Consider the following 22,975-nt stretch of genomic DNA (forward strand, 5'->3'; position numbering starts at 1 on the left):
GTATTTGTTCATGGAATATTCATCACAACAGAATTAACTGCACACCCGCAGTTGCACCCAATATTGTATGCCAGGCCAAATTACAGAACATTTTGTCCGGGGTCATAGGCATAGAAGACCATGTAAGGATGGCAAGCTTTCCTGTCCTGTTGAATATTAATGAATCAGTTTCGTCTATTCATTATTACCTTTATTGATAGCAGTTTTGTCACACATTTGTTACAATACTGATTCTAAACTTCCCTGCTATGATGTGATTCAAAGCTGTCTCAAAATCACCAGGCCTTAATACTAATCCAGTAAGTTAACCACTGTGCCATATCCACGCCAATAACATGCTGGTCATTTCTAATGTAAACTATTAGTTTTTGACATTTTAAGTTACAACCTCAAACACTCGGTCTGGGGAACATGACTTAACAGCGGAACATCTACAAAGTTGCTGAACAATTTTCTTCTGTATGTCTTTTTACTGGTGTGCTAAACCTGCAGCTTATTGGAAAGAACTAAAGTACTAGCGCAGTTTATACTATTCCACTGCTTAAATTCAGAAAATGGCTTACATCATCATCGTCATCTTCAATAGCTTCGCCTGTGAAGTATAACACTGCTCGTGGAACTACACGCTCATGCAAAAAGTGACCAATTTCAAAGTCAGCAGCGAGTATCGCCTCAGAGTCTTCATCCTGAAATAGCAGAAATAAAACAAGTTCTAGCTTCATTTTTATCTGCAATGCCAAAATCTTGCTTTAATGCAGCCAAGTTAATATTGATTGCCCGTGTTCCAAGATTAAAGCAGTATCATGCCTCAATACACTGTTCATTTAAGAATATTTTAAAATCTCTTCTCCACCTCACCTGCCCCATTGCAATGCAAAGATCTCATTCCAACCCAGCACCCCAATTTCAGAACAAGCACTGATGACAAAAACAGGCTGAATGAGCAGTTTACCAATAAGTCTAATTAAATAAGTACAATAATAGATGCCAAACTAGATTAAAACAAGTACAATTTAAACTCTATTCCTGATGAGAGAAGATTAGCAAACTCTGGCTGATATTACACAATACACTGAAAACATTGAAGTAACTCTTCACTTGAAAGCAAAACTAAGCTAGAAAATTTACTTTTTTAATATAAAAAAATCTTTCAAAGACCAGGTTACTGTTTCTGTGCTGTACCTGCCACAAAATTTCAAAACTCTATGACTAGTTTGAAAGAACAGGGCAGCAGAGTTAAACCTCACTACTCAAATATTCCTTAAGTGGTTTGAGCTGTCTTAAAGACCTCTCTGAATTTGTTTGTTCCTAGTTCAGAAGGTATACACACAATTCAAATTACCACCCTACACTCAAACCAAAACATTGTTGTGTGTCGGCCACATAGAAACCAATCTTATTAATAAACACATAAATTAACATGGAAACCATTTGTCCCTCTAGCATATTCTATATTTCAAATATGGCTGGTCCAACTAACATCAATATAATCTTACCTGTATTTAGTAATCACTCACACTGCAACCCCTCCATCAAATAGTATAAACCCCTGCCTTGAAGTCAGAACCAGTTTTGCAGTCCTTTGTGAAAGAGCATCCCATTGCATTTGAATAACAACCTCAAATTCTAGATTTTACCCACAAGAGGCGACATCCTTACTACATCCACACTGTTACACAAACAATTCTAAGCAACAGACGACAGCAAATTCTTAATGAATGTATATAGCAAATAAACCCTTAAAATCCCTCTGGCTCTTAAGTTTAGAAAAGTGAGAAGAAACATAAGTTCAGCCTGTCCATAAAACAAAATGCCACTTCAGATGTCAGTTTAACCCCTTTTTGGCAGCCTTGATGGTGATAAATAAAGAAATAAACCATTTCTAGCTGATTTCACATCTTAGAAACATAGAAAGCCTACAGCGCAATACAGGCCCAATGGCCCACAAAGCTGTGCCACACATGTCCTGAGCTTAGAATTTACCTAGGGTTACCCATAGCTCTCTATTTTTCTAAGCTCCATATACCTATCCAGAGGTCTCTTAAATGATCCTATCATATCCACCTCCACCACCGGAAGTCCATTCCATGCATTCACCACTCCGCGTAAAAAAAACTTACCCCTGACATCTCCTCTGTACCTACTTCCAAGCACCTTAAAGCTGTGCCCTCTCATATTAGATACTTCAGCCCTGGGGAAAAGCCTCTGACTATCCACACAATCAATGCCTATCATCTTATACACCTCTATCAGGTCACCTCTCATAGGTCACTCAACCTATTCCCATAAGGCATGCCCTCCAAACCAGATAACATCCTTGTAAGTCTCCTCTGTACTCTTTTATGGTTTCCACATCCTTCCTGTAGTGAGGCGACCAGAACTGAGCACAGTACTCCAAATGGGGCCTAACTAGGGTTCTATATAGCTGTAACATTACCTTTCGGCTCCTAAACTCAATCCCATGATTGATGAAGGCCAATGCACCATATGCCTTCTTAACCAGAGACAACCTGCACAGCAGCTTTGAGAGTCCTATGGACTCGGACCCCAAGATCCCTCTGATTCTCCCACTACCAAGAGTCTTACCATTAATACTATATTCTACCATCCTATTTGACCTACCAAAATGAACCACTCCACACTTATCTGGGTTGAACTCCATCTGCCATTTTTCAGTCCACTTTTGCATCCTATCAATGTCCCACTGTAACCGCTGACAGCCCTCCACACTATCCACAACACCTCCAACCTTTGTGTCATCAACAAATTTACTAACCCAACCCTCCACTTCCTCATCCAGGTCATTTATAAAAATCATGAAGAGTAAGGGATCTGCTCTGCGACCTCAAGGCACGCCACTGATCACCCACCTCCATGTAGAATATGACCCATCTACAAACACTCTGCCTTCTGAGGGCAAACCAATTCTGGATCCACAAAGCAATGTCCCCTTGGATCCCATGTCTCCTTACTTTCTCAATAAGCCTTGCATGGGGTACCTATCCAATGCCTTGTTAAAATCCATATACACTACATCTACTGCCCTACCTTCAACAACTTGTTCAGTCACATTCTAAGAAAATTTGATCAAGTTTGTAAGGCACGACCTGCCTTTGACAAAGCCATGCTGACTATTCCTAATCATATTATGCCTCTCAAAATGTTCATAATTCCTGCCTCTCAGGATTTTCTCCATCAACTTACCAACCACTGAAGTAAGACTCACTGGTCCATAATTTCCTTTTCTACTCCCGTTCTTGAATAAGGGAACAACATCCGCAACCCTCCAATCTTCCGGAACCTCTCCTATCTCCATTGATGATGTGAAGATCATCACCAGAGGCTCAGCAATCTCCACCCTTGCATCCCACAGTAGCCTGGGGTACATCTCGTCTGGTCCTGATGACTTATCCAACTTGATGCTTTCCAAAAGCTCCAGCACATTCTCTTTCTTAAAATCTATATACTCAAGCTTTTCAGCCCACTGCAAGTCATCCCTACAATCGCCAAGATCCTTCTCCGTAGTGAATACCGAAGCAAAGTATTCACAAAGTACCTCTGCTATCTCCTCCGGTTCCATACACACTTTTCCACTGTCACACTTGACTGGTCCTATTCTCTCTCATCTTATCCTCTTGCTCTTCACATACTTGTAGAATGCCTTGGGGTTCTCCTTAATCCTGTCCGCCAAGTGCTTCTCATGGCCCCTTCTGGCTCTAATTTCATTCTTAAGCTCCTTCCAGCTTGCTTTATAATCTTCTAGATCTCTATCATTACCTAGTTTTTTGAACCTTTTGTAAGCTGTTCTTTTCTTTTTGACTAGATTTACAACAGCCTTTGTACACCATGGTTTCGGTACCCTACCATCCTTTCCCTGTCTCATTGGAACATACCTATGCAGAACTCCACGCAAATATGCCCAGAACACTTGCCACATTTCTGCCGTACATTTCCCTGAGAACATCTGTTCCCAATTTATGCTTCCAAGTTCCTGCCTGATATCCTCATATTTCCCCTTACTCCAATTAAATGCTTTCCTAACTTGTCTGTTCCTATCCCTCTCCAATGCTATGGTAAAGGAGATAGAATTGTGATTGCCATCTCCAAAATGCTCTCCTTGACCAGGTTAATTTCCAAATACCAGATCAAGTACAGCCTCTCCTCTTGTAGGCTTTATCTACATATTGTATCAAGAAACCTTCCTGAACACACCTAACAAACTCCACGCCATCTAAAACCCTTGGCTCCAAGGAGATGCCAATCAATATTTGGGAAATTAAAATCTCCCATCACAACAACCCTGTTATTGTTACACCTTTCCAGAATCTGTCTCATCTGCTCCTTAATGTCCCTGTTACTATTGGGTGGTCTATAAAAAAAACACCGGTATTGATCCCTTCCTTTTCCTAACTTCCACCCAGAGACTCTGTAGACAATCCTTCCATGACTTCCTCCTTTCCTGCAGCTGTGACGCTATCTCTGATCAACAGTGCCACACCCCCTTCCCTTGCCTCCCTTCCTATCCTTTCTGAAACACCGAATATCTGGCACAGGAAGTAACCATTCTTGCCCCTGAGCCACCCAAGTCTCTAATGGCCACAACATTATAATTCCAAGTACTGATCCACGCTCCAAGTTCATCTGCTTTGTTCATAATACTCCTTGCATTAAAATAGGCATCTCAAACCATCAGTCTGAGTGCATCCCTTCTCTATCACCTGCCTGCTCTCCTCCTTGCACTGTCTACAAGCTTTCTCTATTTGTAAACCTCCTCTTCCTCCGTCGCTTCAGTTCAGTTCCCACCCTCCAGCAATTCTAGTTTAAACCCTCCCAATAGCCTTAGCAAACCTCCCCGCCAGGATATTGGTCCCCCTGGGATTCAAGTGCAACCCGTCCTTTTTGCACAGGTCACGCCTGCCCCAAAAGAGGTCCCAATGATCCAGAAATCTGAATCCCTGTCCCCTGCTCCAATCCCTCAGCAACGCATTTATTCTCCACCTCACTCCATTCCTATATCTTCATCCTCACCTTTCCTCATAAATATTAAGGTTTCAATCAAGAGGTTAAAGAAGTACTCAATTGTTCTTACTTGCATTTGGATATTAACAGACAATTCTGCTAATTAGTAAAACAAATGTATAGCACCAAAGGGCAGATCAGCAATAAAAAAACTGTGCATTATATACAATAATGAAAAGCTAAAATCCCTTTTTTCCAAGGAAACTGTGACAACCTGTCGGACCAAAATACAACTTACCAGCTCTCCATTCTCTGGAACTGTGAAGAAATAAAGTGAAAAAGGCACGTTAGAACTTTATTTACCAACACAATTGAAGATGTATAAATAACATCAACCATTCACTCACCTTCAGGAGGTGAAAAGAAATTGAAAAAAGAATCATTTGGTACAGTTTTTGTAACAGTCCGAACAGTACCACGGCCCTTATGCTTCTGCTTCTTTTTAATGGTTTTCATTGTTATGTTCTTCCCCTTTTTCCAGTCAATATGGCAACTGCAATGAAAGTTGCAGAAAAGTATTCTTAAACACAGCTAGATATTGCAGACAGGATTTTTAAAAACACACCAAAATATGGACTGATTTGACAGCACAAATAGAATTTAGCAAAGTTCAAAGTACACTATTGGTCTGCATCCCAGGGTACCTCAGGTGGCGGCTCTAGAAATCGTGGACGCATTGGTAAACATTTTCCAATGTTCGATAGATTCAGGATCAGTTCCTGCAGATTGGAGGGAAGCTGTTATCCCACTTTTTAAGAAAGGAGGGAGAGAGAAAACAGGCAATTAGAGACCAGTTAGTCTGACATCAGTGGTGGGGAAGATGCTGGAGTCAATTATAAAAGATGAAATAGCGGCATATTTGGATAGCAGTAGCAGTATAGGTCCGAGTCAGCATGGATTTATGAAGGGGAAATCATGCTAGACTAATCTGGAATTTTTTTTTGAGGATGTAACTATGAAAATAGACATGGGAAAGCCAGTGGATGTAGTGTACCTGGACTTCCAAAAAGCCTTTGATAAGGTCCCACATAGGTGGTTAGTGGGCAAAATTAGCGCACATGGTATAGGGGGTAGGGTACTGACATGGATAGAAAATTGGTTGGCAGACAGGAAACAAAGAGTAGAGATTAACGGGTCCTTTTCAGAATGGGAGGCAATGACTAGTGGGGTACCGCAAGGCTCGGTGCTGGGACCGCAGCTATTTACAATATACATTAATGATTTAGATGAAGGGATTAAAAGTAACGTTAGCAAATTTGCAGATGACAAAGCTGGGTGACAGTATGAAATGTGAGGAGGATGTTATGAGAATGCAGGATGACTTGGACAGGTTGGGTGAGTGAGCAGATGCAGTTTAATATGGATAAATGTGAGGTTATCCACTTTGGTGGCAAGAACAGGAAGGCAGATTACTATCTGAATGGTGTCGAGTTAAGAAAAGGGGAAATACGAGATCTGGGTGTCCTTGTTCATCAGTCTCTGGAAGTAAGCATACAGGTACAGCAGGCATTGAAGAAAGCTAATGGCATGTTAGCCTTCATAACAAGGGGAGTTGAGTATAGGAGCAAAGAGGTCCTTCTGCAGTTGTAGAAGGCCCTGGTGAGATCGCACCTGGAGTATTGTGTGCAGTTTTGGTCTCCAATTTTGAGGAGGAACATTCTTGCTATGGAGGAAGTGCAGCGTAGGTTCACTGGGTTAATTCCAGGGATGGCGGGAATGTCATATGTTGAAAGATTGGAGCAACTGGGCTTGTATACACTGGAATTTAGAAGGATGAGAGGGAATCTGATTGAAACATATAAGATTATTAAGGGATTGGACACGCTAGAGGCAGGAAACATGCTCCTGATGATGGGGGAGTCCAGAACCAGAGGCCACAGTTTAAGAATAAGAGGTAGACCATTTAGAAATGAGTTGAGGAAAACTTTTTCCACAGAGAGGGTTGTGGATCTGTGGAATGCTTACCCTAAGAAGGAAATGGAGGCCAATTCTCTGGATTCTTTCAAGGAAGAGTTAAATAGAGCTCTTAAAAATATCGGAGTCAAGGGATATGGGGAGGAGGCAGGAACAGGGTACTGATTGTGGATGATCAGCCATGATCACAGTGAATGGCGGTGCTGGCTCAAAGGGCCGAATGGCCTGTTCCTGCACCTATTGTCTATTATCAAAGTATGTATACTGTGCACAACCTTGAGATTCATCTTACAGGCAGCCACAAAACAAAGAAACACAATAGAACCCATTAAAAAAAGACTATCAAACACTAATGTGCAAAAAATCATGCAAACAGAAGTTCATGAAAGCAAGTTCACAGCAATGAAGCCAGTCCCAATCTATCCAGGAGCCTATAGTTGCAGGCCGCAGTCTCAGTTCAGCAAGCTGGTCACCACCAGCCCTGACATCTGAAAAAAAAAAACACCAAATCTAATGGAGGTTAGGGTAGACTACCCTGAACACTGTGGTAAGGTGAGAGCATTATTCTGTCTCTTTATTCACTTGTCCAAAGCTATGGAATATATTTCTGTGATGGACAGAAAACCAACCCGATCTGGTATAGGTTCCCAGAAATTCTTGAACAGGTACATCCACCTTAGGTAAGTAGCCCTCGTTATAAGGATCAGGCTGCTCTATTTCTTTCTCTAGCTTTTATGGACTTGGAAGATGCATGAGCACACAACTTCTGCCTGATTTCACCTGATGTTCTGATCACAAACTATCATGGTGCCTACTGCCAAACTATTGATTCGTTGGTGAATTAATCTGAAGCCCTTAACAGCTTCACCACTCCCGAGGGGGTGACAAAAATTTTGCTGTGTCTGAGATGAAGTATGCCCTTTGTTTTCTTGTTTTAAATTTCTCACTTTGTCTAAGTTTGGTTAATTGAAAATGGAGAAGGGAAGGAAGAACAGGCAGACATGTTCTCAGTCTCCAACCCAATGGATCAATGGACTGTGGCCAATTGCAGAAGTAGTGGAGCAATAAACTAGTAGTGCTTTGTTGGAGTATTTTGCCTTCACTGCTCTTTCTGCTTCTCCATTTCCCTGTCGGTAACGTGGCCTGCTTGAATAGTGTTTGAACTCAAGTCCCTCACAAAGGCTTTGAATTCTGAGTAGCTGAATTGTGAAATATTGTCCGACACAAGCGTCTCTAGTATTCCATGGTGAGCGAATGCAGCTTTCAGGTGTTGTACAACTGCTGTTGAGGATGTAGAGGACACAGATTGGAGACCTCAACTTTCTAAATAGTATGTGTGCCTGCAATTTGCCATGGAAAGTCTGTGAATTCTGTGGGACAGAGAGGTTCGATTTTCGTGTAGTTTTCTGAATGCTTCACATAACCTCCCAGCTGTGTGTTCAGACCAGGCCTCCACAAAGATTGCCTTTTTCAATGCCTTTATGTCCTTGGTGGATTTGACAGAAGATTTCAGCGTGCACTGAAACAGGAATGATGAGTCTGGAGCTCTTTAGCTACAAACCATCAAGAATGATCAGTGTGTCTCCTTCAAGTCAACAAGATCTTAAAGCGCGAGCTTCTTTTGGCACAGCTGACCATCCATACTCACAGTATTGCATGACCTTACTGCAGATTTGATCCTTTTTCAACTCAGTGCGAATTCCATCTGTTTTACTCCGTGATGCAGGAAAGCTTTCACGTACCTGAGGTAAGTAGTGTTGGCATCTTCCACAAGTCAGAGTCTGTCCACTCACTTTTGTATGGCATCCTCAACAGGGTGTCTGGTATTGCGAACGACTTGCTGGGGACATGTTTAATGTCATAACAGTATCACACAAGCCTCATACAGAATCTTTAAAGACGCATAGGTAAATCAACCGAGTGTTGAGCTGCAGTGGCTGACAAGTGGCTTGTGGTCTGTTTCAAGTTGGAATTTAGTGCCTTATCAACTAGCAGTTGAAGCACTTAAGCCCACAGGAGCCAGCTTCTCCTTTTTAATTTGGACTTAACACTGTTCAGTAGGAGTCAGTGCTCTTGGTGCACAGGCTACCGGTTTCCACACACCACTGCAGTACTGCATGAGCATACCACCCCTGCCCTCCCTCCAGCCAAAGGAAGAAGCATCTGTTGAGACCGTGGTTGTTTTGGTTGGATCAAAAAACACCAATGTTGGTGGAGAGATTAGCTCTGCTTTAGATTTTGAGAATGGCTTCTTCAGTCATGTATCCCAGGTCCAAACATTTTTCAGAGAGGAAGTCAGTGATTTTGTTTTTTCTGCCAAGTTTGGAATGAAATTTCCCAGCCGGTTTACTGCAGATCACTGATACATTCAGGGGTTGTTCCATGTTCTGAACTCATGCCAGTTTGCCTGAATCTGGTTGCACCTCTTCTGCAGACAATTGGTGGCCTCAGACCTTCACCTCCAACTTTACAAATTTGCATTCCTTTTCGTTCAGGGTGATTTCAGCCTGTCTGTTAATTCAAGGCAGCTTCCACTCTTGTCATGTTCCTCAGTTGAGCCTCCAAAGTATATAGTCCATGTGACAGGTTACTCCTTCCAGTCCCTCCAATAATTAGCTCAACCTTATCTGAAAGAGCTTGGGGCTGATGGGATGCCAAAAGGGAGTTGTTTGAAGGCATTGCGTTCATATAGTGTGATAAAGGTTGTGAACTTCAGGGACTCAGGAGCTAAATAAATCCGCCAAAACCCTTAAGTTTTTCATTTATTTTGGTGAAGAACTTTGCTCCACCCAGCGTACCCAATGCCTGCTCAGAGGGCAGGCTCTATTCAATTTGGTCAGATCAACACAGAATCTCACTGTGCCATCTGGCTTGGGAACAAGAATAAAGCCTGCACACCAGACAGTAGGTTCATTCACTCTAATTACAATGTCAAATGCCTCTATTCTCTCAAGTTCAGCTTTGACTTTGTTCTTGGCAATGGAACTGGTATCCTTGCTGTGGTCAGAAAGTAGGGTGTCATTCCTGGCCTCAGTTGGGTAAGATATTCTTCTTTCAGTATCCCCAGGCCTGTGAACAACTCCAGGTACTTCTCCTGCCACTGAACATTGTTTAGCAAATACAACCTTGCAACGTTCTGCTTCTCGATGGCATCTGATCCCATTAGTGGCGAGAACAGTTTCTGAACAACATGGATATTCTTTTAACAGTTTCTCACTTTTACAGATGGAAGCAGTGAACAGTCCTTTCACACTGAACTTGTGTTTACCTGGCCCCATGAGCCCCTCTTTGTTGTGTTTAGTACACTGCATGTTTTCTTCACCAGTTTTGTGAACAAACATTTGGGGCTGGATGTGACATCTGTCCAGGGTCCCGTCACTGCCTCAGTTTGCAAATGCACCTTAATATGCCAGCCTTCTCTATTTAAAACTACAGCCCCAAGAAAAACACTGTTCATCTAAATCATGGTTTTCTTTGACCTCCTGAAAAAAGTTTTTGAGTGACACTGGCTTTTATAATGGGCAACTCTATTGCATTGGCGGCATTTCACTTATTTTGCTAGACAGATCTTTGAAATGGAACAGAGATCTGACGCACTTCCTGCAGTTGGATATTTTTCCTGCTCTCTTCTAGCTTTACCGTAGCATTGCTTTTGTGCCCAAGTTTTGCCTGTTGCTGATTAACATTCCCACTCTGGCTGACCTTATAATAGCTTTCATAAGTGTGAGTTTTGAGCGCAGCTGAAATCTTACAATTTGTTGTTCAGTAGCCTGACAATTCTGGCTCCAGTGAGCTTCTCTCTCAGATTTCCATATGCACAGATGTCTGACAGGGCATACAAGTCTATGAAGTAATTTACACTTCCATAAGGCTCCTGTTTTCTGGAGTTGAACTTTGCTCTCTCATATATCACATTTTGCTTTCCTGTAAAATATTCTTTGAAGTTGTCCAGCACTGTTTTGTACTCCTTTTTCTAAGCATCTGTCAATTCTAATCCACCTATGTTATCTGTTTTGGCACGCATGTAATCTATCAGTGCGCTTACTTAATACTCTTCTGAAGCCTGTGAGGGATTGCTTGCAACCTTAAATCAAGTTTCTGAGCTCTCTCTCAAAGTCCCCTGGTTTAGAGAAATTAAGTGTCTCAGGGGCCTTTATTAGGTACACAAATGTAGGTACTGCAGGTATTTGCTCCATTGTCTTGTTTGTTAATTTATTGTTTTATTTACTTGCACTATAAAAGTCTCATTTTCTCTCCGAGAATTTGACTGGCTCCTCTGCTGTGTCCGTGTCTCTGTGCACTTCCCCAGGCTAGTGGCCCACAGAATATTACAATGTATCCACTTTTGGGTGTAACTTGAAAGTGACTGCCGAGCAACCCTGGCCCTTTCTCAGCTCAGCCTCATGGTGCATACAATATAGCAAACTATATTGGCCCCTTTTCATAGATACATGTGAACAAGAGCAGTCTTTCTGTAAATTCTTTCTTGTTGGGATCTCACTTGGTCTGTAGCACCAATTTATCGACAAATAAGCACTTCTGACATGATGTTGTTTGTTACTGAGGGATAATGCAGAGCACACCAGGACACCAGCATGCAGGTACTCAACTGATCACAATTCTAACTCCTTTACTATAGCATTGCACTGCTTGTACAGTATGTGAAGTCCTCTCATGTGAAAGTAGCTCTGAGTGGCACAAAAACAAAACTATTAACTACCATTACAACTGCCTCGCCTCAGATTTGCCATTTCAACTCAGCTCCAAGTCCGCTCCAGCAATGGCCAAGCATTAGTTCGTTCCTCACTTTCGAGCCAGTGCCTCACACCTTGGTCAGGCCCATATATGCCGCTGTGTTCACCATCCTGCACTTTCAAGACTTCAGTTCACACTGCAAAAATGCCAGGTTATATAGGCAGTTCAAAAGCTTAGTTATGAAAGGAAGTTGCAGGCTATTGATTACAGTGATAGATTTCCAGAAAAAGTGATTAATACAGTAGCTAGTCGTTTTGTTTGCTGTCAGCAAGTAGTCACTGTGTTTCACCAGCACCATCTTAAACCAAAGATTTGAAAAGATTCACACCAGAAAACTGATAACAGATTTAAAAAATAAGGTGAGTAGGGCAGAAAGGGCAGCAACAGGAAAATAAATTTATGAAAATAATATATCGCTTAAGTAGAGTAAACCTATCATTTAGGGCTCAGTGGATTTACTTGAATATTTATTGTTTCATGGTATTGTTGAAATTCATCATAAGGGTTTCATGATGTTCATCACTAATTGCTAATCCTGTTGATGTGTGTTGCACTAATTGTTAAGTAGTTATCTCCTCTTACACATTTCAAATTCTCATCTTCTGCCAAAAAAAATCTTAAGTGATACAGCTCTGATGAAGGGTCACTGACTGCAACTGCTGCCTGACACGCAAATGTTTTCTGCCAATGCTCCAATACAAGCTGCCTAAGATGCCTTCCAGTAAGTCAGTAATACCTGCCACATACTGAAGAAAATCAGGCAGAGAATTTAGTAAGTTTGGATTTATAAACAGTGAGTTTTTTTCCTTTTAGTCAGGCTTAGGAAGAGGTGGAGGCTTATTAACAATTTATATAGAAACGGCAGGAAGTTGCATTGTGACTATAAAGAAAGCAGATCAATAGCAGAGGCACAACATAAAAGAAGAGCCTGTACAACAGCAATCTTGCAGCTAAACACTTAGTAGATAATTTAATTCAGAGTTAATGAACAAGGCCATGAGACAAAGGAACAGAACTAGGCCATTCAGCCCGAGTCTGCTCAACCACTCTATTGTAGCTGATTTATTATCCCTCAAAATCCTATTCTTCTGCCTTCTCCCTGTAACCTTTGACGCCCCATCTAATCAAGAACCTATCAACCTCCACTTAAAATATACCCAGCGACTTGGCCTCCAATCGTCTGTGACAATGAATTCCAAAGATTCATTAACTTTTGGCTAAAGAAATTCCTCATCTCTGCTCTAAATGGACATTCCTCTAATTTGAGGCTGTGGCCTCTGATCCTAGACTCACCCCCCCCCCCCAACTATAGGAAACATCCTCCCCAGAAACACTATCTAGGCCTTTCAATATTCCATAGGTTTCAATGAGCTCCCCCATCATTCTTCTAAACTTGAGCTAGTATAGGCCCAGAGCCATAAAACACTTCTCACACATTAACCCCAAACAAGAGAAAATCTGTAGATGCTGAAAATCCAAGCAACACACAAAATGCTGGAGGAACTCAGTAAGACATACAGAATCTATGGAAAAGAGTACAGTTGATGTTTTGGGCCAGCATTTTGTGTATCACACATTCTCAGAATTATCCTCATGAACACCCCCTGGAACCTCTCCAATGCCAGCATATCTTTTCTTAGATAGGAGCCCAAAATTGCTCATAATATTTCCAGTGCAGTCTGACTAATGCCTTAAAGCCTCAGCATTATATCCTTGTTTTTATTTTCTAGTCCGCTTCATTAAATAACTGAGCAGTAAGGAATGGCCAAAGGCACAGAAGTAGTCAAGCAGGTGCCACTTTGCAACTGCCACAGTGGTACATAAAGATACAGCATTTACCAAACTTTTTCCAACCTTCCTCAAAAAAAAAACAAAATTAACACAGAAAGCCAAGTTTTTAAAACAACTTTAAATGACCTTTCAAATATGGCCTAGAAACAACTCAGTACCCCCGCCCCCAAACCCATTGGAGCAAACAGGCAATGCTTAGGCACACCAACATCCACTGAATTATTTCAACAGAAACAAATGCCCTCCAATCCCTGTCCTCCCTAACAACAAAGAGACTGATTTTTTTAAAACTTGGCAGCTAATCAGACAGATAAATCCCTACTGTCATTGATTGAAGCACTGCAGAAAAAAAGTGTTACAAGCAGTTTCAATTATACCCTTCAATAATAAACAGGAAAAATATAGTTTGCTCTGCTTCACAGAATATCTGAATACTTAGATACAGAAATAAATTCTGAGGGGCATCACCTGATGTCGTAGGATTGAAACGTGTAAATCTAGCTCTCCCGTAAAAAATCAGCAAAGTACCGTTTAAACAAAGTTAATACTTTCCGAAAACTACTTACAAACTTCGTAAGACTACTCTATGACATGCCTCGTAAACCGCAACAGAAGTCGTCTGTTGTTGTGAAGTCGCCGCGAGGTGGGAAGAAAAAACGGCCTACTGCAACCATGGAGCCTCGGATTCAGGTTGGATCTCCTTCAGAGGAGACGCATTTTATCTCTGGCGTAGAAGAACGGGGAGCAATGGCGACGGTAGCGGTCTCTCGGAAGAAGATGCCGGAATTGCGCATGCGCAAATCGACACAATTTAAACTACAAGAACCGACGGCCACTGCAACTGAAAGTGACTCAGAGTCAGAATTGGATATCGCAGAGAATACAGATGAAGAGGAGGAGGAAGAACTGGAAGAGACTGGAAGTAAAGGAGACGACGGAGACATAAGAGAGGCTTTATTGCAATTAACGGCTGAATTAAGAAAATTAAGAACAAAGCTCAGAGACATGAAGATGTGCTATGATGAAGCTATGAAAAGAAAGGATAAAATGGATAAGAAACTTAAGATGGAAAGAACAATGAAGCATATTAACGAGAGTGGAAAAAAGAAAATAATGTGCTTATCTGGAACACGGAAAGAAATCGACTCTTGGAGAAAGTGGACGTGTTGGAAAATTTTAAGTAAACGTAATAACATTAAAATTGTTGGTCTTAAAGAAGGTATAGACAGAGATAATCCAATAGAATTTTTTCAAAGATGGATCCCGAAAACCTTGCAAATGAAAGAGGAAGACCGATCAATTGAAATTGAGCGGGCACATAGAGCTCTAAGACCAAAACCACAAGATGACCAATATCCACGATCAATTTTAATAAAATTCTTAAGATTTCAAGACAAAGAAAGCATTCTATAGGCGGCTGCCCAAGCTGCCAAGAAGAGAAAAGGGCCACTGATGATAGAAGAGAAGAAAATTTTTTTCTAGCCTGACATAAGTTATGAACTTTTGAAAAGAAGGAAGAAGTTTAATCCAGTGAAAAAAGCCCAATGGGATCACGGTTATCAATTTATATTGCGTTATCCTGCAACCTTGAAGATTTTTTTGCCTGGTGGAGAAAAAAGATTTTTTGACGATTACCGGAAAGCGGAGGAGTTCGTGCGAGATTCTTTGAATATTCACCAGATACAAAAACAAACTTAGGGGAGCGAGATGGATTGAAGATGAAGACTGGATCAAGGATTAGGCCTGTTGAATTTTTAGGTGGATGAATATATAAATATATTATTATATGAGGGGGGGAAGAAAGGTTAAAGTTTGAGAGTATTAGCTGGGAACAATAACATTAATTTTTTTGTTACAGGGGAGCTGGAAGAAACACTGACCAATCGTTACATTATTCATGTGTGCAAGCGTGGCAATAGCCACAACCCGCACAATGGAGGGGGGTAGTGTTGTGTATCTTTTCATTCACAACATTAGTGGGGGGGTATTTTGTTCTTTCTTTTTTTGTATCTTATCTATCTTTTTTTTTCTTATTGCCTGGATGATTGGAAGGGAAACACATAGCAACATGGTGAAGTTCAAAGAGATTCCCCAGGGAACTATTAGAGTTGAGAAGCTAAGTAATGTTTTAGATTTTAAGAGATAAATATGTAACATTTTTGAATATTTGGAGCCCTTATTTATAGCTCCGATGATGAAGATCTTGGTTCCTTGGGGGAAAGTAACAAATATATATAAAATTTATTTTTATCCCATGGAGCATGTGCAAACCTTCCAATATTCAGGCTGTTCCTTTTTTTCCACTTTTTTTTTCTTTTCTTTTCTTTTTAGGTAGGAGTATATATGGGGGGGGGTGAGGGTAGATTTTTTTTCTCATGTATCACTGAAAACTCAATAAAAATTATACAAAAAAAGAAATAAATTCTAAAAATGCCCAAATTTGATCATACTGAGGGTCTTTATATGAACTAGTGATAATACAGAACATAATACAACCATTCAAAGTTGAAAAAGGTCATGTGGAACTGGAGAAGCATCAACAACAAAATTTTCAGTTCTATAATTATACAGAATCAAAGATAACAAAAAAAAAATGCTAAAAACACTGAGGCAGAGTTAATATTTTGGGTCAGAGAGCCCTCATCAGAAATTAACATGTTGGCACATCTTCCAACAGAAAAATACACAGGGAACAATTTATATTTAAATGTACCACTTAAAGAAAACTGCATCTTAAACTTCTATGCAAGTTGAGGATGACTTACCCTGTGCACCCCATAATTTCTGGTCCATCAAATGAAAAGGGATCCGACTCATCAGGCTGTGATCTCATCTTGTATGTTTTTGTCACTACTTCATTTGTGAAATACTCATTTGGTTCAAACATAAATTCCAGGGTAAAACTCTACACAAAAAATACAGTGATATAAAGATCAAGTTCAATTAAAACAAATGTACTATTTTTATTTTTTAATTTACAATTTATGCCAAGAATCTTGCCCTCAAAATAACGCAAATGGGGAGACAGCTAATGAAATTATCATGCTTAATGCAAGGAATATTATACAGACATCTATCCATGGTAACAGGCTCTTTAGCCCAACAAGCCTGTGCCACCCAATTACACCCAAGTGATCAATGAATCGACTAACCCACATGTCTTTGGAATGTGGGAGGAAAAGCAGAGCACCCATGGAATCAAGGGGAAAACAAACTCCTTACGGACAGCAGAATTCAACCTGGGTGAGTGGTGCTGTAAAGGCATTATGCCAACCACTATGCTACCATGTCACCTCTACACAGGCTTATTACAAGCAACATTAGGTGTCAAACTTCTCAGGAAATTTAAGAACCCTCAAGCAACGCCCCCTGATATAACTCATAAGTACAATATTTAATAACTCAGAGCGGTAGAAAGTGACTAAACTTACAGAATACTGTTTGACTTTGAGTCTGTCAAATTAAATACAGACACTCTGGAGCAATTCCTTGAAAGCTGAATTAACTATTGTCCCAAAGGGGCACCAGCAACATTGAACTCATTGTTGAAAAAGCCTCAAGTTTATGAGGCCAATGTGGAAACCACATATTTCGATAGATGACCTCGATGTGTTTGCTGGAATGGATAGGCAAAAGACTTAAGGTAGTGTGTTCTGATAACTATTTACGCTAGGCTACTGTCAACTTCTGATGTACGAACCTAGGGCTGAGTGCTCAAACCACCCAAAAAGGTCTTTCATCACTGAGCAGCCATTGGTCGGGATTCCTAAAAACAGACATACACCCAGATTTTCCATGGCTTTTGTCAGTTTAGCTGAGGGTGCAAAATGTCACATTTCCAACTTTTCCTCACAATACTAAACATGGTGAGATAGAAACATAGAAAAACTACAGCACAATACAGGCCCTTTGGCCCACAATGCTGTGCTGAACATGTACTTTAGACATTACATAAGGTTACCCATATCCCTCTATTTTTCTAAGCTCCACGTACCTATACAGGAGTGTCTTAAAAGACCCCATCCTTTCAGCCTCCACCATCGCCGGCAGCCCATTCCACGCACTCACCACTCTGCATAAAAAACTTACCCCTGACATCTCCTCTGTATCTACTTCCAAGCACCTTAAAACTGTGCCCTCTCGTGATAGCCACTTCAGCCCTGGGAAAAAGCCTGACTATCCACACGATCAATGCCTCTCATCATCTTATACACCTCTATCAGATCACCTCTCATCCTCTGTCGCTCCAAGTTCACTCAACCTACTCTCATAAGGCATGCTCCCCAATCCAGGCAACATCCTTATAAATCTCATCTGCACCCTTTCTAGTTTCCATATCCTTCTTGTAGTGAGTTGACCAGAACTGAGCACAGTACTCCAAGTGGGGTCTAACCAGGGTCCTATATAGCTGTAACATTACCTTTCAGCTCTTAAAATTCAACCCCATGGTTGATGAAGGCCAATACACCATATGCCTTCTTAACCACAGTCAACCTGCACAACAGCTTTGAGTGTCTTATGGACTCAGACCTCAAGATCCTTATGATATTCCATACTGCCAAAGAGTCTTACCATTAATACTATATTCTGCCATATTTGACCTACCAAAATAAACCACATCACATTTACCTGGGTCGAACCCCATCTGCCACATTCAGCCCAGTTCTGCATCATATCAATGTCCTGCTGTAACCTCTTACAACCCTCCACACTATCCACAACACCCCCAACCTTTGTGTCATCAGCAAATTTACTAACACGTGCCTCCACATCTTCATCCAGGTCATTTATAAAAATTATGAAGAGAAGGGGTCCCAGAACAGATCCCTGAGGCACACCACTGGTCACTGACCTCCAAGCAGAATATGACCTGTCTGCAACCACTCTGCCTTCTGTGGGCAAGCCAATTCTGGATCCACAAAACAAAGTCCTCTTGGATCCCATGCCTCCTTACTTTCTCAATAAGCCTTGTATGGGGTACCTTGTCAAATGCCTTGCTGAAATCCATATACTTTATACTTTATTGTCAGCAAACAATTGATACTAGAGCATACAATCATCACAGTGATATTTGATTCTGCTCTTCGTGCTCCCTGGAGTACAAATCAATAGTAAAAATTTAAATCATAAATCATAATTAGAAAATAGAAGTTGGAGTTTTTCGAGGTGGTTACCAGGAAAGTGGATGAAGGGAAGGCAGTGGATATTGTCTACATGGACTTCAGTAAGGCCTTTGACAAGGTCCCGCATGGGAGGTTAGTTAGGAAAATTCAGTCGCTAGGTATACATAGAGAGGTGGTAAATTGGATTAGACACTGGCTCGATGGAAGAAGCCAGAGAGTGGTGGCAGAGAATTGCTTCTCTGAGTGGAGGCCTGTGACTAGTGGTGTGCCACAGGGATCAGTGCTGGGTCCATTGTTATTTGTCATCTATATCAATGATCTGGATGATAATGTGGTAAATTGGATCAGCAAGTTTGCTGATGATACAAAGACTGGAGGTACAGTAGACAGTGAGGAAGGTTTTCAGAGCCTGCAGAGGGACTTGGACCAGCTGGAAAAATGGGCTAAAAAAATGGCAGATGGAGTTTAATACTGACAAGTGTGAGGTATTGCACGTTGGAAGGACAAACCAACGTAGAACATACAGGGTTAATGGTAAGGCACTGAGGAGTGCAGTGGAACAGAGGGATCTGGGAATACAGATACAAAATTCCCTAAAAGTGGCGTCACAGGTAGATAGGGTCGTAAAGAGAGCTTTTGGTACATTGGCCTTTATTAATCAAAGTATTGAGTATAAGAGCTGGAATGTTATGATGAGGTTGTATAAGGCATTGGTGAGGCCAAATCTGGAGTATTATGTTCAGTTTTGGTCACCAAATTACAGGAAGGATATAAATAAGGTTGAAAGAGTGCAGAGAAGGTTTACAAGGATGTTGCCGGGACTTGAGAAACTCAGTTACAGAGAAAGGTTGAATAGGTTAGGACTTTATTCCCTGGAACGTAGAAGAATGAGGGGAGATTTGATAGAGGTATATAAAATTATGATGGGTATAGATAGAGTGAATGCAAGCAGGCTTTTTCCACTGAGGCAAGGGGAGAAAAAAACCAGAGGACATGGGTTAAGGGTGAGGGGGGAAAAGTTTAAAGGGAACATTGGGGGGGGCTTCTTCACACAGAGAGTGGTGGGAATATGGAATGAGCTGCCAGATGAGGTGGTAAATGCGGGTTCTTTTTTAACATTTAAGAATAAATTGGACAGATACATGGATGGGAGGTGTATGGAGGGATATGGTCCGTGTGCAGGTCAGTGGGACTAGGCAGAAAATGGTTCGGCACAGGCAAGAAGGGCCAAAAGGCCTGTTTCTGTGCTGTAGTTTCTAAAAGGGAAAGTAAGGTAGTGCAAAAACACCGAGAGGCAGGTCCGGATATTTGGAGGGTACGGCCCAGATCCAGGTCAGGATCCGTTCAACAGTCTTTATCACAGTTGGAAAGCTGTTCCCAAATCTGGCCGTAAGAGTCTTCAAGCTCCTGAGCCTTCTCCCGGAGGGAAGAGGGATGAAAAGTGTGTTGGCTGGGTGGGTCGTGTCCTTGATTATCCTGGCAGCACTGCTCCGACAGCTTGCGGTGTAAACTGAGTCTAAGGATGGAAGATTCTTCACTGATGCTGCCTGGCCTGTTCAGTGTATCCAACATTTTCCATTATTTCAGCGCTTTCACACTACATCTACTGCTCTACCTTCATCAACGTGTTTAGTCACATCCTCAAATAAAAAAAAAAAAATTCAATCAGGCTCGTAAGGCAGGACCTGCCTTTGACAAAGCCACACTGACTACTCCCAATCATATTATGCCTCTCCAAATGTTCATAAATCCTGCCTCTCAGGATCTTCTCCATCAACTTACCAACCACTGAAGTAAGACTCACTGGTCTATAATTTCCGGGACTATCTCTACTATCTGAACAAGGGAACAACATCCGCAACCCTCCAATCCTCCGGAACCTCCCCCGTCCCCACTGATGATATTTACTCGATGAGTATGCCTCAGCTGTCACAAGACGATCTGGGTATTCCCTAACCGAAAACCTTGGATGAATTATGAGGCCAAGTCCCTTTTAATGGCTAGAGCTGCGGTTTTTAGGTCCGGGGATACCAGTCGCTACACGGAATCCAGGCGTGAACTCTGGAAAGCCATTATTGCCTCTTGGCGCCCTAATCGAGCCAAGTTGGAAGCCCAGGCTAACCAAAGGAATGCCAGTAGACTATGGCAGGGTCTAAATGAGATCACTGGGCGCAAAGAAAAGGCTGAGAAAATATCAATAACTGTGGCACTTCTCTTCCTGACAAACTTAGCGTATTCTACGCAAGATTAGAACAGAAGAGGAGCATCCCACTCCCTTCAGATGAAACGGACGTGGTGGCATCAAGATTCATCATCGAGGACGTCAGAAAGGCCTTCCTGAAGATAAATCCAAGGAAGGCAACGGGCCCAGATGGCGTCCCAGCACGGGTTCTCCGGGCCTGTGCAAGCGAACTAGCTGAAGTGTTTGCTGACGTCTTCAACTGCTCCTTGCTTCAGTCTAAGATCCCTTCGTGTTTTAAGAAGGCAACGAAAATCCCAGTGCCGAAGAAGAGCAAGGTGGCATGCCTGAATGACTATCGACCTGTGGCTCTGACTTCAATTACTATGAAGTGCTTCGAGCGATTATTTATGGCACACATCAACCACAGCCTACCTGTCAACCTCAACGATTTGCAGTTCGCCTACCGGAGCAACAGGTTGACGGCAGATGCCATCTCCCTGGCCCTACATTCCTCCTTAGAACACCTGAAGAATAAAGACGCATACATAAGGCATTGACTACAGCTCTGCCTTTAATACCATCATTCCAAATAGACTGATTCCTAAGCTCCAGAACCTGGGCCTTAGCGCTCAGATCTGCAGCTAGACCTTCAACTTCCTCGTCTCCTCTACAATCACTCTGAGCACTGGTGCCCCACAAGTCTGTGTACTCAGCCCTCTGCTGTTCTCACTGTACACCCATGATTGTGTAGCCAAGTTTCCATCAAACTCAATATATAAGTTTTCTGATGACACAACAGTTGTAGGCCGTATCTCGGGTAATGATGAGTTTGAGTAAAGAGAGGAAATTAAGAACCTTTCATGGTGCAAAGACAATAACCTATCCCTCAATGTTAGCAAGACGAAGGAATTAGTTGTTGACTTCAGAAGGAGTAGCGGACCGCACGACCCAATTTACATCGGTGGTGCGCAAGTGGAAAAGGTCAAAAGCTTTAAGTTCTTCGGGGTCAATATCACAAATGACCTGACTTGGTCCAACCAAGCAGAGTTCACTGCCAAGAAGGCCCACCAGCACCTTTACTTCCTGAAAAAACTAAAGAAATTTGGCCTGTCCCCTAAAACACTCACTAATTTTTATAGATGCACAGTAGAAAGCATTCTTCTAGGGTGCATCACAACCTGGTACGGAAGTTGTCCTGTCCAAGACTGGAAGAAGCTGCAGAAGATCGTGAACACGGCGCAGCACATCATACAAACCAATCTTCCATCTGTGGACTCAGTTTACACCACACGCTGTCGGAGCAGTGCTGCCAGGATAATCAAGGACATGACCCACCTGGCCAACACACTTTTCATCCCTCTTCCCTCCGGGAGAAGGTTCAGGAGCTTGAAGACTCGTACGGCCACATTTGGGAACAGCTTCTTTCCAACTGTGATAAGACTGCTGAATGAATCCTGACCCAGATCTGGGCCGTACCCTCCAAATATCCGAATCTGCTTCTCGGTTTTTTTGCACTACCTTACTTCCCATTTTTCTATTTTCTATTTATGATTTAAATTTTTAATATTTACTAATTTAAACTATTTTTAATATTTAATATTTGTAATCCAGGGAGTGTAAAGCGCAGAATCAAATATCGCTGTGATGATTGTACGTTCTAGTACCAATTGTTTGGCGACAATAAAGTATAAAGTATGATACAAAGATCATCGCCAGAGGCACAGCAATCTCCTTCCTCACCTCCCACGGTAGCCTGGGGTACATCTCATCCAGTCCCGCAGACTTATCCAATTTGATGCTTTCCAAAAGCTCCAGCACATCCTCTTTCTTAATATCTATATGCTCAAGCTTTTCAGTCCGCTGCAAGTCATCCCTACAATTGTCAAGATCATTTTCTGTAGTGAATACTAAAGCAAAGTATTCAATAAGTATCTCTGCTATCTCCTCTGGTTCCATACACACTTATGCACTGTCATACCTGATTGGTCCTATTCTCTCTCATCTTATCCTCTTGCTCTTCACATACTTGTAGAATGCCTTGGGGTTCTCCTTAATCCTGTCCGCCAAGTGCTTCTCATGGCCCCTTCTGGCTCTCCTAATTTCATTCTTAAGCTCCTTCCTGCTTGCCTTATAATCTTCTAGATCTCTATCATTACCTAGTTTTTTGAACCTTTTGTAGGCTGTTCTTTTC

At 41.8% G+C, this 22,975-nt stretch overlaps 1 protein-coding gene across 6 annotated transcripts in view; it reads right to left on the reverse strand.

Annotated features, from left to right (window-relative positions):
• Positions 1–22,975, reverse strand: part of nap1l1 (nucleosome assembly protein 1-like 1) — a 75,558-nt gene that overhangs the window by 20,835 nt on the left and 31,748 nt on the right. For all 6 annotated transcript variants that reach the window (XM_072268207.1, XM_072268206.1, XM_072268205.1 and 3 more), the window contains exons 9-12: positions 16,245–16,384; positions 5,367–5,512; positions 5,258–5,277; positions 564–686 (exon numbers count right to left, since the gene is read on the reverse strand). In XM_072268207.1, the coding sequence (XP_072124308.1) occupies positions 564–686; positions 5,258–5,277; positions 5,367–5,512; positions 16,245–16,384 (429 nt within the window). The remainder of the gene's footprint in view (positions 1–563; positions 687–5,257; positions 5,278–5,366; positions 5,513–16,244; positions 16,385–22,975) is intronic.

The sequence above is a fragment of the Mobula birostris genome, chromosome 9 (genome assembly GCF_030028105.1).
Source record: "Mobula birostris isolate sMobBir1 chromosome 9, sMobBir1.hap1, whole genome shotgun sequence".
NCBI classification, from domain to species: Eukaryota; Metazoa; Chordata; class Chondrichthyes; order Myliobatiformes; family Myliobatidae; genus Mobula; species Mobula birostris.